The 17,730-nt window shown below is 54.0% G+C and overlaps 3 protein-coding genes and 1 pseudogene across 4 annotated transcripts, besides 1 other annotated feature; 2 read left to right on the forward strand and 2 right to left on the reverse strand.

Moving 5' to 3' along the window:
• The first annotated feature begins 4,238 nt into the window (after positions 1-4,238).
• On the forward strand, positions 4,239-6,000 carry NCS54_00844500 (annotated as a pseudogene). The gene is made up of 2 exons: positions 4,239-4,526; positions 4,783-6,000.
• Positions 4,239-6,000: a sequence feature.
• An 810-nt stretch (positions 6,001-6,810) lies between these two features.
• On the reverse strand, positions 6,811-9,464 carry NCS54_00844600 (YL1-C domain-containing protein; the record flags this gene model as incomplete). Its single annotated transcript, XM_053153831.1, has 2 exons — positions 6,811-7,430; positions 7,487-9,464. The coding sequence occupies 2 exons, from the start codon at positions 9,462-9,464 to the stop codon at positions 6,811-6,813; spliced, it is 2,598 nt and encodes an 865-aa protein (XP_053009806.1).
• Positions 9,465-10,144: 680 nt separating this feature from the next.
• Positions 10,145-12,028, reverse strand: NCS54_00844700 (Hypothetical protein; the record flags this gene model as incomplete). Its single annotated transcript, XM_053153832.1, has 1 exon — positions 10,145-12,028. The coding sequence occupies one exon, from the start codon at positions 12,026-12,028 to the stop codon at positions 10,145-10,147; it is 1,884 nt and encodes a 627-aa protein (XP_053009807.1).
• A 694-nt stretch (positions 12,029-12,722) lies between these two features.
• On the forward strand, positions 12,723-14,652 carry NCS54_00844800 (FACT complex subunit POB3; the record flags this gene model as incomplete). Its single annotated transcript, XM_053153833.1, has 4 exons — positions 12,723-12,733; positions 12,858-13,595; positions 13,651-14,022; positions 14,073-14,652. 4 exons carry the CDS (start codon positions 12,723-12,725, stop codon positions 14,650-14,652), a joined length of 1,701 nt encoding a protein of 566 aa, XP_053009808.1.
• Positions 14,653-17,730: the final 3,078 nt, after the last annotated feature.

Consider the following 17,730-nt stretch of genomic DNA (forward strand, 5'->3'; position numbering starts at 1 on the left):
TGTATTGGATGACAGCGTCAATCAAACAATGGAGTGACATGCAGAATCTCCACAATTCAGCCCTAGTGAAGTATCTCTTGTTTTTTTTTTTTTCTCATGAGCTGAGATTGATGCCCGCCCACTCAGCTGAAATGCACAGATGCAGGTCATGACCGTGAATGTGAATTGGGGAGACACAGAAAGAAGAAACAAGCAGGCGGTGAGGCCGCATTCGGCGGAAGCTCTCGGAGCTCTTCTCGTCTCTCCGAGGCCGGGAGGGTTTTCACCATGTATGTGGTTGCACGATCCGAAACAAGGGGCGCTTTGATCAAGTTTAATGGAGTTTTGCGAGACAAGCAAATTCCATGCTGGTGAGCTAACTAGACAGCCTTGCGTGAATTAGTCGGAGAAATAAAAAAGAAGGCTGGGAAAATGAGATGCGGTGCCGTTTGCTTTTTGAGAATCTCGGGGCTGCCGGACTATGGCTGGGATAAGGTGGCTTGCGATGGAAGGACTTGGATTTGGCTGATGGACATGGCGAGATGAAATGAAATGATCATCTTCACGTCTGACTCTTCTACTCTTGTGTTACGCTTCACGTATGTGCGAATTCATGCCATCACTTTCATGAGTGGCAAGCTTGTTTCAGCGAGCAGTTAAACAAGCACCCGCATTACTTTCCCTGAGGTCATACCCGCCATAAACCCTCTACCGACGTTCGACTCTCGCGGCCCATCATCGTCTTCTTCAAAGCTCCACATGTGGCCCAAGACGTCAAAGCCCACCGCCACCCACCGGCGTGCACCGCCGCAGGGGAGATGGGGCTGGAGATGAAGAGCCTCACTAAGACGTCTCCAGATGCCCAAGGATTTATGGAGAAGCTGACTGCCTAGGTAGCAAGTATCGTGAATGGAAGCACAGAGTATCGTGAATGTCATGCCAGACAAAGGCGGTTGCACCGACGGGGAGTCGGCTGCATCGTCGGCTGTAGGCCTTGTGCGTCCGAGACGCAATAAGTCTAACTATTGAAATCATGCATCTTGACAACCGTCGGGAGCTGCACCGCGTCCTGAAAGCGGCAGCCAGCAGCAGCGGTTGCTGATGAGATGGTGTGGTCGCAGGTGACGTGGGCGACCATGGGCCGCAGCATGACTGACGCATTAACCTGCCTGGCTGATTCCGGCCACCTGCTGTCAGAAGCTCAACATCGTCCATTGCTGAGAACGGCTCTCTATGTCTGACGATGATGCCTGCTAGGCGAAGGGTTTCAGATGGGCGGTTCGACGATCCCAGGCGAGCCGTGAGTGGCCGACTTCTTGTGTGGGGATGTAAAGAGATCCTGATTTCAGGAGGGTTGTATTTAGTGGAGGCATCCAAAAAAGCTACCCGATTGATGGGGTTTGACTGGTTCTTGTCTGCTCACGTTTGCAGCTGAAGAGTCAACATTTTTTTCAACTTGATTTCTGACAAACTTGGATATGCCGTTCTGCAATTGAAATGCTGGTAACCTATCACATTGCATCGCGTGTGCATCTCTCCAATCCCAAGCGCACCCGCCCCTCCTCCCCTTTGGCCGCACATGGGTTAGGAACTTGTGCACAGAATAAGTCAGACACTTGACTGCGCGTGCAACGCATTAGTATTTATGTCTTGTACAGCTTCTAGACCCCCCGGCCCCGACCCCCATGATCCCTGCCGAGGATTGGATCCACAATGGTCTCAGGCTGATCGCTAGGCCGCTTCGAGCCCCTGTGGAATTCCTCTTTGGGAATCATTCCAGGAGTCTAGTGGATGCGTAGTAGCCAATCATGAGCGTCAGAGGCTTTAAACACCAGGTTCCCTGTCGCCCATCGCCCATCAAGATGCCACCCGCGCGCTCCGTGCCCGCGAACCTGTTCCCCTGAAATGTCGCCAGTTGAGGGCCGTTTCGCATTGTCTCTCTTGTCCGCCGTGTCACAGGTTTTATGGTTCGTGGCCTCCCGTCTCGAATGTGTCTAGGATGTGGACGTTTTCGGCGGCACCGTTGGATAGACTTTAGCAACGGAGGCGCAGAACGATGGGATGCAATCTGCACAATCGACAACGATCAAAGGGCGGGACAAACCTGATGTCGCTTGCTGAACCGAACCCAGAAGAGGCGCGCCCGGGGGCCCTCGTGCATGGTTTGCGGCCTCTCAGCCTCTCACGATCGCCTCTTCTTCAGCTGGTCTCACTGGTCCCGGGCCCCCAATCGCAATTGGAAAAGAGAGCCCAAGCTGAATTCGAGCATGGCGAACCGGGCTGAGCTGAGGTGATTTATCCTGTTGGCCAGCTTTTTGCTTGGCTTACCTGCTCGTCCAAGATTGGCGAGGTAAGACGTAATTAATGTAAGGAAGGAAGGAAGGAAGGAAAAGAAGTCCTTCCTTTTCCCCATCCCCAGGCTCTCCAGACACAGCTTGGTCCTCCCGCCCCTTCCGCCATCCCATCGCAATAGCAACTAATCTCCTCCCACATCCAATCTCATTTTGCATTTTGCATCTCTCCCTCTTCTCTAACCTTCTCCCCCATTCCTCATCTGAAACCGCCAAAAGCAACGCAAGACCTGGACAGCAGAAGAGCCAGCTCGATTTCGCGGCGACGACAACTTGCGCTGGGCCTTCTTCCGATCGAGTCCCCCGGGTCTTTGCAGCTTCGGCCACTCCTGGACCACAACTCGACTCCCGAGCGTCGCTGGCGACACGAACTTCGGAGGAGCAGCGTCACTAGCCGCCCGCGACCCCCCGCCCGGCGCGTCTTATTTCGTTCTTACTCTTGTCGCTACTGTACGGCACATTGCTTCGCCTTCCAGGCCCCGATATCCACGCCTCGCCTCGTTCTTTGTCTGTCGTTCAGGGTCTGCGCTTCTTTGTTTGCCCTCCACTGCACTGCGCTTAAGCGCCCGTACCGTGCCGCAATCCATTATCCACCCCGTTGTCTGGTACACCTCGACATTCGTCAAAGCTCGACCTGACACCCCGTCACGGCGCTTACCATCCATCCATCTCAGCCGTCCTCGCTTTCCCATTGGTCGGCTCTGGCTCGTCCCCAAATTCGCAGTAATCTGGGAGTCTCAACTCCAGACTTCAGCGGCCAGTCTCAAGTCTCGAGAACCACTTCGCGTCTGTCTGAACATGCGACGGGCGCCTTCTGGTGTTTCATCCGGCTGCTATTATTGATTCATCCCCAGTTCTCTGAGCTTCCCAACAGAGGTTTGTTTAGGCGCCGTCGTGGGCCGTTGCTGCAGGGCCAAATTGGATCCGAGTTCGTCCATCATCCCTACGACGAGGTGCATCTTCCTACATATTTACATCGGGGGGACCCTTCCATCTGTCGCCCGCCATGGACCCGTCAACGACACTCTTCACTTTCATGTTGTGAGTCGGGACCTTTTCTTTCTTTTCGCCCTTCATTTTTCCTTGGTCATTGTTTGCCTGCCTGCCTGTCATTGTTTGCTTCTTCCTCCGCCTCTCGCTGGCCGATCGATCTTGAACCCACTGTCTCGATTCGCCGTTCCCGGACCGTTGCGCCGGGTTAAACGATACTCATTCATTCATTCTTATTGCCCTCTGGAGGCAATTTCCTTACATTCCCTTTGTGTTTCAATTGTCGAACGTTGTCATTCCCTTCTAAGACCGGGATTGGCACTTATCACACCAAAAGTGTCTTAATTGCCGTGGTATGCTCGCTCTATCTGTTTTATTTATACCCTCGCATGAATCTGGTCTGAATCTGGCTCTTACCCCCGGCCAAACCCCCTGTTGCTGTTGTCTGAGACACGAACTGGAAATCTTGTTTTCTGAATTGGATGCTTTCTTCTGAGTTCTGGGCCACGCGAGCGAGAGAAGGGAGGCGAGCTGAAGTCAGCGCCGGTCCCATCACGGCCAGCCTCTGCGTGCGTGTAGTTGCGTGCCGTGCATTGCATTGGCAGATGGCTGGCTGTGCTTAGGCTTCACTGCAGAGGCGGGTATCCATGGACTCCATCTCTTTGGGACTATTTGCTGGTTGCAGCCGACAGTTGACCAAGGAATTGATGGATACTGGGTGTACCTGGTCTCCCTGGTCTCTCTCCCCGCGATTCTCAGCTGTCATGCCAGTGCCGTTTCTCCCTTCCCTTGGGCTGGGGCGCCCGCATGTGTGGCTGGCTGTTTTATGCAATTTCCCATGGTTTTTCTTTTCTTCTATTCCCCTTCCATGCCGTGGCCCGATGCATCGTGCGTGGCTCTGAGCGGCGGGCGCTGACATGCATCCCCAGTCAAACACACCCTTCGACCCAGTCCGTGCAGCTTATTGGGTCGTGGGACAATTTCAGCCAATCTTACCCCATGCAACGCGACGTCCGGCGTGGCCGTGGCCAGTGGAGAGGCTGCTATTCTTTTCGCGACATCGTCTGCGACGACGCTTCCGTCTCGGCTTCTGCGACGTGTGTTGGCACAAGCGCAGGCACAGGCACAGGCACAGGCTCTCCCTCAGGCTCGTGTCTGAACAAGAGGCACGGTGGTCTCAAGATGGGTCATACCTATTATTACTACGTATGTCATCCCACTTTGGCATGTGTCTGCCATTCTGTTTCGTCTTACCATCCATACCCCATAACAAACATAAACACTCAGTCCATCCCTTGCATATTAACTAACAACAACCACCCACCACTGCCATTCATATACATCTACACGCGCTTGCCCAACCCCCCAAGAACATTTACTCAACCTCTTCACTCCTTCTCTTGTCTACCTAATTCAGTCACTCCTTCACAACACTATAATAATTCTAACAATGGACTCTCAGTATGAGGTGGATGGTTCTGTCGAGACACACGACCCAAGTCTCCCTTCGACAACTGCCTGCCCTTATCTACCAGGCCAAGCCGTCAACACCTTGATTGTCCCTGTCGAGCAGGCTCTCCGACAGCGAAGTGCATCTCTCACATCTATGCGTGCTGCCGACTTCAAGACAATGAACCCCGAATCAAAATACACCACCCCTCGACCCGCTCCTACAACAGCCGCCAACCATCTCCCCTACCGTGTTGGCTCCTCTCCCTCACTACACCACAAGGCTTCGTCTCGGTCATTGTCCCCCGCCCCGGCAGCATGGAAGCGTTTGTTTGGTCGCAAGTTGAATAGCCGTGATGGTGAACGAGGTCGATCTCCTGTCCGCAACGACATGGCTGGCCTCACTGAGGAGGACTTTGACGATCGGTGTACAACCCCATCGGAGGGTACTCGTACCCGGGAGATCTCCCCCGAGTCTCTTCGCCGCTTCCTGTCCGACGATCTTCCTCCCCGACCCGACTCAAACCTCAGCGAGAGGCCTTCGTTGGTCATCCCCGAGGACATCGCCGACGACAATGACAATGACGACGACGACAACTTTGCAACTTCGGCAGCATCCGAGACTCAGTCTTATGTCACCCGCCTCTCCCCTCCTCCCTTCAAGCGTTCCGCTTCCACCGAGTCATTTAATGCCGAGGCGGCCAACCAGAGCTCCATCACCCTCATTCCTACTGAGCCACCCAAGCAAAACGTTCACGAGACAGACGAGGTACCCGCGTCCGCTGTGCTGCCCTCTCGGCCCCGGCTTGAGACACTCTCAGTGCCTCGTGCTCCTTTCAACCCTGCTACGAGTTTCTTCCTCTCTCCCGTCTCGCCCAACTTCCCCGAGGATGAGTACACCAACTTCTTCGACCTGACCGACGACGAAGACGATGTTGTGTCAAGCAACAACAGTGATATCCTCTCCTTTCAGCCCACCGCTGACATGCCATCGACGACCGACTCTTTCGAGTGCTACAGTCTTCCTGAGCCTCATGAGCAGGGAGCCAAGATTGCGGAGCCCAAGCCGACCTACGGCAAGGTCAACTCCCCTTCTCTCCTCTCCCGCAGCGATTCTGGTTTCACTGTCAGCGGTGGCAACTTCCTGGGTGCTCCTATTGACACTGGATTGGATGACTTCGCTGCTGAGCTGGGCTGGATGGTTGACGTTATCGGCACCAAGCGCAACTAAATCGCAACACAACTCTCAACTTTTTCTTTTAATCTCACTGGGACACATCCATGGGATTTGTCATCACACAACAGCATCATGATATAGAAGGCGTTTGGTCTGCAGTTTCAGCATCTGTTTTTGTATTACTCAACTGTCCCAGCTTTTGCTGGTGACAAGCTTTGCATTTTGGCGTTTTCCAGGAATGGACAAAAAGATACGGGGATGGCGCAAGAGTGGGCAATGGAAGCGAATTGAAAGTGGCATACTATACAACAAACATTTATACCCTTAGTGGTAATACGGAAGGAAGGAAGGTGGGCATATGGGGGCATAGGGATGGTGTACGAGGCAAAATAGACATGGATCAAAATGGGATTCGGAGAGCATGTGGAAGAGGACGTTATGGTCATGTCTGCAACGCAATCTTGGTAGGACAAGGATGCAATGTTTGGGTTGAACAACCATGTTCTTTACATCTGTCGATGACGCTATGTTCGTCATGAAGGGTCTATTAGGACTTGTATAGATGAAATGAAGTTGATCTTCGACTCGAATTTGTTTGTCTCGATTTATCTCACTCAAAAGATGGTGTACTGCTTGATCTAACAAAGACAGTATTCTAGAGGGATAGAAGTGTTGCATGTCTCCACATTGATTCCATCTGTCATCGCAGGCATCTCTATCTATACATTTTTTTGATATACGAAAAAATACATTGGTTCTGTCATATCGCATTACCACTACTCTTCCTCGCCTCAAGGCAGCAACCAAAATGTGCCAAATAGCCCGAGACCACAACGCCCGTATCGATAATCCAAGAAAATCATTTCATTTTGCCTCTTGAGCTGGTGTCGGCGCAGTTCCCACGGTTGTCGGTGGGGGGTTGGTCGGAGCCTGTAGCTGAGGTTGGGGAGCAAAGGTTGGAGGAGTAAGAACTGGAGCTGAAGCCGGGGCTGGAGCCGGGGCTGAGATTGAGGTTGAAGGTCCAGCTGTTGGGGGTTGTGCCAAGTTGCCAGGTGCAGCCGTGTTGACCTGAGCAGTGGCCTTGGCCGTGTCGGGTTGGGAAATAGGAGATGGCTTTGACTCTTCCTTGACGGGATTGGTCTTGTTCTCTGGAACTTGAGCGCCAGTCGTCCCATCAGGGCCCTTAGGTGCGGGTGCCACATCCGTAGTCTTCGCAGCCTCTCCCTTGGTCTCATCACCAACTGCCGGCTCCTTCTTCTCAGGACCCTTCTTGTGAGGATTCAGGAAGCGCTCAGGGACTCCCCTGGCCGCGTATGTCCCGCTGCCGACCCAAGCGTTGAGGGCACAGCTCCAGCGGTACTCGTTCCGGATGAGACGCTGGATCTCGCGGTACGCGTACGCGTTGTAATAAGGGAGGCCAGTGCGAGGATCACGGTAACGGGCAGGGTGGTTTGTGATGACGCAGAGTGGAGCGGGTGAAGGTTCTTTGAGGGTGGAGCGTTAGCAACAGAGCTATGAATAGGGGTTCAAGGGGTCTTACTGGGTAGCTTGTTCATCTTTCGGCCAAAGATGATCTGAGTTTGGATGGTACGGTCCTTAAGCGCGTTATTGTCAAAGTTTTGAAAAACCATGGCGTTGCGAGCTCCGGTTGATGGTTGAGGTGGTTGAGGTTCAGCTTCAGGGGGATTAAGTGCAGCTGGAGGGTCGACATTGGGGTCTTTGGCGGGGACATCGGAAGGCTTGGATGCAGGCTGTGAAAGGGCGTCTTTTGGAGCTGCATCGGTTGTTGATGATGAAGTCGCCGGCGCTGGTGAAGGCTTTGGGGCAGGAGAAGCAGTAACTGGAGGGGACAGGGAGGGAGGAGGAGGGGCGATGGCCGACAAGGTGGGAGGGACAACACCTTGGGATGTATTCGGCGGTGCAAGAACATTGGATTTGGGGTTGCTAAAGCCCATCATAGGAGGCACCGCCCCGTTGACACTTATGCCGAGAGGGGGAGCCAGGATAGGGGCTGCCAGAACGCCAGAAGGTTTCGGTTCTGGTGGACGGGCGAGGCCTGACGGTGGAGTCATGATGGACTGCTGAGTTGTGTCTGGTGGTGCGGTAGCGGGAAGAGGAGATGGAGCGGCGAGGCCACTTGTTGGGGGAGCGAGGGGAGAGGGTGGCGGCGGTGTTGGTGTTGATGATGGAGGTTGAGGAGCAAGTATGGCTAGACCACTAGGGGGAGGTGGTGGCGGCATCGCCATCGACCGAACAGGTTCTTCAGCCTTGAGAGTGGGAGGCGTCGTTTTCGGCACCGTTGAAGGTGAATCTGCTGGCTTTGTAACGGCATCGCCGACTTTGGGTGTTGGCTCAGCTTCCTTGGCCCCTGATGCCGCAGCCGGTTCTGATGGAGTCGTTGATGGTGGTTGTTGTGCTAGCTGTGACTCCTCATCTTTGGCCTTGGATGAAGCATCGCCAGCAGCCGGTGTTCCATCCTGATTGCCGTCCTTCTTCTCCTCACCAGCAGGTGTCTTGTCTTGGCCCTTGCTCCTGTCCTTATCTTTGCCCTTAGCCTTCTCACCCCTCTTCCTCTTCTCCTTGGCCGGCTCCTCGATCACCATGTGCCTGCCCATCCACTCGCCGATGCCGCTCCAGAATGTGATGAATGGTCCCTTGAGTGTCCTCTGATGCAAAGCCGCTAACTTTGCCCGTCTCTCCTCTTCGCGTTGCTTCTCTGCCATCTCCCACCGGTTGAGACTCTTACTGTTGCGCTTCTCCACGATGGCCGCCTCGCGCAACCTCTCCTCCTGTGTCATGGGTGGCTTCTTCATAGCCTCGAGACGAGCCGCCTTCTTCTGCATCTGCGCGACCTGCTTCAGTCGACGTGCCTCACGCTCCACCATCTGCTGGTGAAGCTGCTCCTTGGATAGTCGGGTCGTTTGGCGGGACGACGCTCGGGTCGGTAGGTCGGCCGGTGAGGGCAGCCACGAGGTTCGCTCGGATTTCTTCTTAGGTCGCGGCGGGGGCCTCGTGGGTGCAGCAGGCGTCTTGGTCGTGGGATCGATGCGAACCTTCTTGCGAAACTTTGCAGGGATGGCCTCTTGGGCCTTTCGCTTCCGTTGGGCGGCGCGCCGCTCCTTGGCCTGTCTCTCGAGCTCCTTCTCGCCCTCCAGATCATCATCGTTGTTGTCATTGTCCTCGTCATCGGAAGAAGAGTCCATGTGCACGTCCGATGCATTCTCATCGACGTCAGAGAAGCCCTGGTCGTTCTCATCCTCTGCGAACAATAGTTCAAGGTCTGAATCGGGCTCTTCGTTGGCGAGCATCGACTTCATCCGATTACCGGCGGTCGAACGGCGCTTCCGTGTCGTGGCCAGCCATTCTATCTTGTCTTCATTGTTGGTCTGGCTATCGGAGTCGTTACTGCGGCGTTGGAGATTCTTCGCTGTCTCGCTGTCGCTGTCACTATCGCTGAGGCTCGACAGGGAGGATGAACGGGGAGTCCCCATCTCCGAGGGCTTGGATTCCGTCTCCATCGCGCTATATCATCGGTCAATGAGATGAATCGAGGCTGGCGACATCATATGACGCTGTTTCGGCCGCCTTTGGGTTGTTTCGATGGGATGTCGTGGTGTCGCGGCTTTACGCCAGGAGTTTGTTGGATGCAAGGAAGACGCGTTTTGGTGGGGAGCACTGGAGAATTATTTTTGGCTGCCCGCTGACATCAACCAACTTTACCCATGTGCCGGTGGAGGTGGGCATGACAGCCTTAAGACGACAACTACGATCATGATTCACAGCATAATCAGCATTATTCATTGTTAAATACAAGAGATTCAAATATTCTAATGCTAATGTCTAACGGTCGCTGTTATCCGCCACTGACTCTCAGGTCAAGTAGAGTTGATCTATCTGTGCTAACCCAAAACCATCAAATTGCTTGCGTGCAACCATCCCAACCCAGCCAAACGCCCTTATCGATTCGAACATGAAAAAAAAAAATCATTCTCACTGTTGCGAGCGAGAGAATGCCGTCTGTATCACTAAGCCCCCTAGAAGCCTCCGCCCTAAGCCAAATGCTAAAAATAAGACCAAATGAACTCGAACTTGTATCCGGAACCCGAGCTTTCCGGGATTGCGTGTATGATCAGGTACCATGATGTCGTATGAGTAGCAGATGACCATCTCGACAGGGGATCTCATTCATCACCCCATACTAAATCTCGTCGGGGTCAAACTCCGTTTCCTCTCCTTCCCACTCTTTGCAGAATCCAAGCCAGTTGCGGTGGAGGCACTTTGATTTCTCTGGTGGCGAAGCACTCGAGGGATCCGTTGACGTAGCTGTAGGCGCAGCAGTGATAGGAACTTGCGTCACACTACCAGGCTGAGCGCTCGTAGTCACGACCACTTCATCACGGCAACCCCAAAACCTGCCTGGAGTTTCACAAGTCGTAGTCGGGGTCGATTCCGCCGTAGTGGTTTCAGTCGTCGTCTTATCCTTGCATCCGAACCAGCCAGGTGTATGGCAGGTTGTAGTTGACGACGACGTTGTCGATGTTGTAGTCGCCCCTGGGGTGGTCTTGTCCAGGCAACCCCACCACCCAGGCGTCTCACAAGTTGATGTCCGAGTCCGAGTCCGTGTGGTTGTCGACGAAGATGATGTTGTCGTAGTCTCGGTTCCATTGCTCTCGTACATCTTCCATTGTGCGCAGTCTCGGCATTCTGGCGTGCGTTTACACTCCGGAACATCGTCATACTTGGTGATGATGTCGTCAATGACGGAGCGGATCCGGTGTGTGCCGATTCCGACTCTCCAGCCCTTGTCAGCCACAACATCATACACACACTCGTAGCCAGTATGGCATGCGCTTTCCATAGCGTATCCGGCAAATGAGCAGGATGCCGCGGCACCGTTGCAGGTCCCGATGTAGACTGGGTCTGCGGTGTGGCCAAAATGAAACGTGCCCGTGTTCTCGCGCAACTGGGGGAAGCTTGGGTCAGCACCAGGAGGAAGAGGCAGGCCGAGCCTCGAAGCCGGAAGAGCCTCTGGAACAGCCTCGAAGGTGACAACGGGCAAGCCGTATGTCATGCCCAACATGGACGTGACGGCACCACCGAGGGAGTGGCCTGTGAGCCAGACATTGGCATCAGGATAGAGCTCTGTCACGTTCGAGTATAGCTCGCGAGCAGCAGCGTAGTATCGGTTCTCCTCCCGCAGTGCCTGAACAACACAAGTGTTGTTGCAGGTGTATGTGCTAGTAGCGCAATCGCAGACCTGATGCCAGGTCCACTGGCCCTGCTGAGCACAACAGCAACTGAAGAAGAGGTTGTCATTGACTTTGTCATTAGTCGTGGTTCCTTCGCCATCAAAAACGGCAGTCGTCGTTCCCTTCAAGCCGATGACAATGGTTGAGTTTGTGTCGTCGGCGAAAACATGCCCACGAAGACCGTCACCCTCCCATCCGAAATCGGCACTTCGATTCCACCGAGGCCCGACATCCTCCCAGTCAGCATCAGTGTCGCGCTCAACATAAGCGTTGGCAGTCATGCGCGCTAATGTGAGGACAGTATTCTTATCTTTGATGTCGGGGGATGGAACTTGATCTGTGGTCCACGCCGATGCGTCAAGGACGGATACGTAACCTCGTTGCCGAGACTCGGCGACCATGGGGTCAACAACAGATGGTCTTCGATCTACCAGACGTTGGATCGGTTCGGCGCGGCTCTTGGCCGTGAGCCGGGTAATCTCGTATTCCTCAAAACCATCTTCAGCGGCCAAGTACACCCTTGACTCTGCGTGGTTGACATCGCGCTTTCGATGAAGGTTGGGATGGAGATAGGTGCCGTGGTGGTATATATGTCGAAGTGTGAAAGTGTGTTCGGCAGGAGCAGGCACTTCGGGAGTTGATGGTAGTGCTGGCCCAGGAGGCAACAGGATATCGTCCTGGAAGCGGCTACCGCGGTCGACAACGTCGGAGGCGGACGATGGTGTGAAGGCGAGGAATGATAACAGTAGCGCAGCAGATACTCGAGCAGTCGAGGCGCATCGAAAGCCGGATGACCGGCGGCGATGGTTTGTTGTCATGACGGCATGAACCATCCAAGTGATGGATGAGCAATAGGCATAAGTGTTGGTTCAAAAGGGGGAGAAGGCGTGGACGGAGATGATGAGGAAGAAGAAGAGGGAAGAGTCGGAGGAAGGCGACGAGTGACGGATGGCGATAGCCAACGACGTCGTCATTTCAAGCACGCGGGCGCTATCGCTGGTGGAGCATTGCCGGGAAGGTTGCAGAAGTACCGCGACGCTTTGTAGGAGAGCAAGCCACCCATTGAAGATAAGGTTTTATCCATCTTAGGTATCTTTTCGATACTTTTATAGCTAAGTGTACCCACCTTTTACGAACCACTATCATCCAATGCTAAGTCAGCAGTCTTGGCCCCCTCATGATACCTCCAGCAGCATGACCATGTGACTGCACGGGCCGGACAAACGTTGGGGAGGCCTACGCCGCCCAACCATTGCTGCATGGAGGCTTTCCCCAGGGCGAGCTGACGCCTCGAGCACCCTGGAGCCTTTGTTGAAGTGGGGCCTTTATAGTGGTTCACGGGGGAGCGCGTGTTTTCAGGCACTTGGGGGACGCGACCGCGAAGCTTAGCTGAGAACCTATTCTCAAATTTCCAAAGACCGTGCTCTGCATCGCAACCCATTGTCGCCTCGAAAGGAGAGAAAGAGACGACGCTGTCCTTTCCCAATCTCATCTCTCCACAACAAAAGTTTGCGCAAAGTCGTCGCGATGACTGCCATGTACGTTTTGGATCAATTTCTTTCACCCTCGAGGCGTCTTTGATGGTCTCGAGGCTTCGTCGAACTCTGGATCGCCTCAGAAAGCATCTCCATGGCAACAGCTAACCTAATCATCAATTTGCAGCGAGAGTTTCGACAACATTTACTTGGACCTCTCCAAGGAGAGCGGCAAGTGCAGATTCGCCGAAACTGGCTTCGGTTGGAAGCCTGCGAGCGGCGGCGACACCTTTACCCTCGATCACAGCAACATCGCCTCAGCGCAATGGAGTCGCGCCGCCAAGGGCTACGAGATCAAGATCTTGCAACGCGCCAATTCCGGCATCATCCAGCTCGATGGCTTCCAGCAGGAGGACTACGACCGACTCGCCAAGGTCTTCAAGAACTGGTACAGCACTGTTCTCGAGAACAAGGAGCACGCTCTTCGCGGCTGGAACTGGGGCAAGGCAGAGTTCTCCAAGTCTGAACTCACCTTCAGCGTGCAAAATCGACCTGCTTTCGAGCTCGCCTACTCGGAGATCGCAAACACCAACCTTGCTGGTCGAAATGAAGTGGCCGTAGAAATGTCCCTTCCTGCCACAGCTGCCGATTCGGGCGCCAACCCATCGCTCGGCGGAGCTCGGTCAAAGGGCTCCAAGGCTGCCGCTGGTCGCGATCAGCTGGTCGAGATGCGCTTCTACATCCCCGGTGTCACCACTCGTAAGGAGGCTGAGGGCGAGGATGCTGGCAGTGATGCCGGCAACGCTGAGGAGGAGAAGAACGCAGCTACCCTCTTCTACGAAACTCTGATCGACAAGGCCGAGATTGGCGAAACAGCTGGCGACACCATCGCCACATTCTTGGATGTTCTGCATCTCACTCCCAGGTATGACTCAAGACTGCGACACCTCTCCGTGCTTTCGCTAACGTGTCCTTTGCAGAGGTCGTTTTGACATCGATATGTATGAGGCATCGTTCCGCCTCCGTGGAAAGACGTACGACTACAAGATCCAATACGAGGCCATCAAGAAGTTCATGGTGCTTCCCAAGCCCGACGAGGTCCACTACATGCTTGTCATTGGTCTCGATCCACCTCTGCGCCAGGGTCAAACTCGCTACCCCTTCGTTGTCATGCAGTTTAAGAAGGACGAGGAGGTTACCATTGACCTCAACCTCAACGAGGAAGAGCTCAAGAAGAAGTACCAAGACAAGCTTGAGCCTCACTATGAGGAGCCTCTCCACCAGGTTGTGGCCAAGATTTTCCGTGGTCTCGGTAACAAGAAGATTTCGTCCCCCGCCAAGGACTTTATCACGCAAGTTCCCTACTCTTTCCTAGTTGACACGGCTGCTAACTTCTGTTCAGACACCGCAACCAGTACGGTATCAAGTGTTCCATCAAGGCCAGCGAGGGTTCCCTCTACTGTCTGGAAAAGGCCTTCATGTTTGTTCCCAAGCCGGCAACTTACATCGCCTACGAACAGACTCAGTCGGTTACCTTCTCTCGTGTCAGCGGAGCTGTGTCAGCCTTGTCGACGTTCGATATCACTGTTCTCCTAAAGAACGGCGCCGGCTCATCGCAGTTCAGCAACATTAGTCGTGAGGACCTGAAGGCTCTTGAGACCTTTTTCAAGCTCAAGGGTCTCCGCGTGAAGAACGAGATTGACGAGGACGCCAACCTTCTCGCTGCAGCACTTGACCAAGAGATGGATGATTCCGAGGATGAGGTGGTCGCTAAGGCCGACCGAGGCTCAGCGGATGAAGACGAGGAGAGCGTGGATGAAGACTTCCAGGCTGACAGCGAAAGTGACGTCGCAGAGGAGTTCGACAGCGCCCACGAGAGTTCCGGCTCAGGAAGTGATGAGAGCGGTGTTGATGATGATGACGATGACGATGACGAGGACAACGAGGAGGAGAGGCCCAAGAAGAAGAAGAAGACCACCTAAGTATAGTCTCGGGGTGTCAATTGGAGGGGATGTAAGCTATGCGGCAATCCGTGGGAGAATTTTAATGGAACGAGGCTGGGAAAAGCTCTTGGTCTTGGAGATACAGATGTATTGGCGGCGTTCAGGCTAGAAAGATGATATCACACATGGGCTCATGTAGTAGTGATAGCTATTAACATTTCGCGGTTATTGCACCTGTCCCGGCCCCGGATTGTCTAGATCTTTACAGGGCTAGTTCTCAGCTGACGGCAGGCAGCCCTGTCTTGAAGACAGCCATTGACGAGGGTTCCTTGACTTGTGACATTCTGATCGTCAACTACTACTTATCAGCCGCAAAGAGCGGCCCCAAAGCTTGGGCATCTTGTTCAGCTGCCTCATATGAATGTAATTTTGATAGCACAAGCCACCATTTAGACAATTGTGCTTCAGCGTGCGTCGACAAGGTCCATTGAATGTCCAATTGGTTTTCCTAGCCATTACCTAGTTGTCAGTAGACACCATTTCCCTTGAGGGCAACTATCGCCATTTGGCAGTGAGAGGTCATTTGTTTCGTGGCAGCGGTTGGTGGAGAAGTTGTATGTTTTGGTGGCCGTTTTCGTCTTGGCAGCGACGATCAGGGGCCCCTTCGATCGGCGATGGCAGGTTTTTGAGAAGACAGGCTACTGCAAGGCGATGCGACATGGCACAGGGAGGATTCTTTAGTGGCATCTGGAGGAGTGAGTTGATGACGCCTCATGGGAAGCCAAGTTTATTTCAGCCAGTGGCTGATGAGATCTGAGCAACTAAAGTAACGAGATCTGGGAGGGGCGTTTGTGAAAGAGAGAGATAGTGGTTGTTGGAAAGAGTTTCATCTTAAACGCGCGCTACTGAGTTGATTAAGGTTTGGACAAAGATCAGATCAGCCAGGGTGTAAGTCAGGGAACTTGCTTTTTTCGCGAATTTCTAAGAGGGGCCGCAGGAAGGGGAAAAAAAAGAAAAAATTTCTAGCTGTGGGCGAATTTCCCTATTATGACAGCTCATTATATCCGGCTCCGATGTCTTGTGTCAAGCGGTCCGAACGAGTTGAGAGGGCCCGCTTCGCGTAGAGGCTTGGGAGAGAAGCACAGAAACAGGCAGGGACAAGGGCATGATGCCCTCGTTCAGTCGGACTGGATTGCATAAACATTCCATCTCAGATTGACGAACGAATCCTTCCTTGACGGGCGGCTACTCGGCTTACAAGAATGCGGCACGGCTTGCGGCGGAAGGGGGGAGTGTTTGAGGAGCATGGTCGAGTATCATGGTGCTTCATCTAGTGGCGGTTGGGTTGCGAAATTGGGTCTCGCGAATATATGATCTGATCCTCAACTTGGTTAAAAAACAAGGAGAGCAGCCCATTCAGGAGACTCGAGTGTTTGAGAGAACTTGAGTAGATTCATTCAGTCGTAAAGCTGTGAGTAGGAATAACCTCTTCTCGTGAGATGTAGGTGGGAAGGAGGTCGTCCACCACAACTATAAATTCATCTCATCCATCCATCCATCATCGTCTTTCCCGCCAACCTCTCCCCAACCTCACTCCCTCTCTTCTTCTCCCCTCAAACGGCAACACAGCCGGCATCCTCGGCGATCCACCGTCGACACCGATGCGTCCATCGTGTAGCACCCGGCAAAGTGCTACGGATACCTCTAGGGATGGACACTTCCTGCCTTACCTGTCTTGCCATACCTACCCTACCTGAGCGGCACCTTCCCAAACACACTCATCCAGGGTTCATCTGCAACTGCGCCTTACGAAGCAGGAAAGAGCGGCTCACATCAGAAATGGGAAAGGGGTCCCCCCGTCTGTTCTGTTTCTCATCATTGGTCAGCCTCGAGGCTCGACCTCTACGCCATGCCGCCGCAGCGTCTCCGTTACATCTTCCCTCGGCAAGGCGCTCTCTCGAACCCTAGGAGGGATGGATATCAGCTTTTCCAAAAGTCGATGTGTCACGGCTGAGCAAGCCGCGAATTTCCCATCATGCAGCCCCTACATTATGCTGTTTCACAGAGAAGCCAGGTGGGAACCAACAGTTCCTTTTTTTTCTCTCTTTCCCCTCCGGATTGACTGATCTGACGGTTCGAGCTCACTCTTGGTGTTGCAGCTGGGCGGGCGCCTCCTCGATCCGCATACCTGCCCAAGAACGAGAGCGAGCGAGCTATGGCACGGCAATGTCAAGAGAATGCCATTATGCCCCAAAGAGGAACAGAAAAATGCCCTCGAAGCGGTGACGTCGAGAAAAATGCACTACACACAAGCCTAGCCCACAAAAAAACCGTTGTCCCTTCTCGTCCCCTGATGCCGCCCCCCCAAACGACATATCAGCCCAACGGCCAACGACCACACTTGGCTCCATCAGTCTCCAGCCCGCCTCAAAGCGTCCTAGCCCCAGCATCCAACGTGAATCCCCTTCGTCCAGGGCCCTCTTTTCCCAATCATGGCATACTTTTTCGTTGGCTGCGCTGGCCAAGCTTGCGGCCCCCCCTGGCTATAGCCAGCCACCCCCCCGCTCCTCGGTTGCGAATCTAGGATCAGACCACCATACCACGGACATCTACACCCCAAAGGCTGCGCCGTCCACTTGGTGAGAGGCGAGCCCATCTGTACCTCGCAGAAGGGTTCATGTCCCGAGCAACATATCAATGGGGCCGCCTCGGGTCCGTGTACAGCGTCGTTTCCGTCCTGCTGGGACTAGAAGAACCGGTTTACATCACAAGATCATGTTGGGGACGCATGTGGTGCCATCTAGCGTCATGATGACCGTGCCGTTTGTCTCCCAGGCAAATATACCCAGTCCCTTCTAAACCTATGGGTGGCCCGTCCTCGAACAAGGCCCCCAGAGCAACCCAGGCTGGCTGAGCTGGAAACTTGGCATGGGCCCTGATGAGATAACGGACGGCTACTGTACTTCCTCTCCACCGGGTATCAGAGACAGGAAGACGGTGGCCGGGGGAGGGAGCAGCCTGACCTCGGAAGATCGAGATTTGACCGCTCACAATGCCCCCCAGCAATATGATACCGTATCGCGCCAGACTGATGAGGGCCCGGAGACCGGCTCTGAC

The sequence above is a fragment of the Fusarium falciforme genome, chromosome 6 (assembly GCF_026873545.1).
Source record: "Fusarium falciforme chromosome 6, complete sequence".
NCBI classification, from domain to species: domain Eukaryota; kingdom Fungi; phylum Ascomycota; class Sordariomycetes; order Hypocreales; family Nectriaceae; genus Fusarium; species Fusarium falciforme.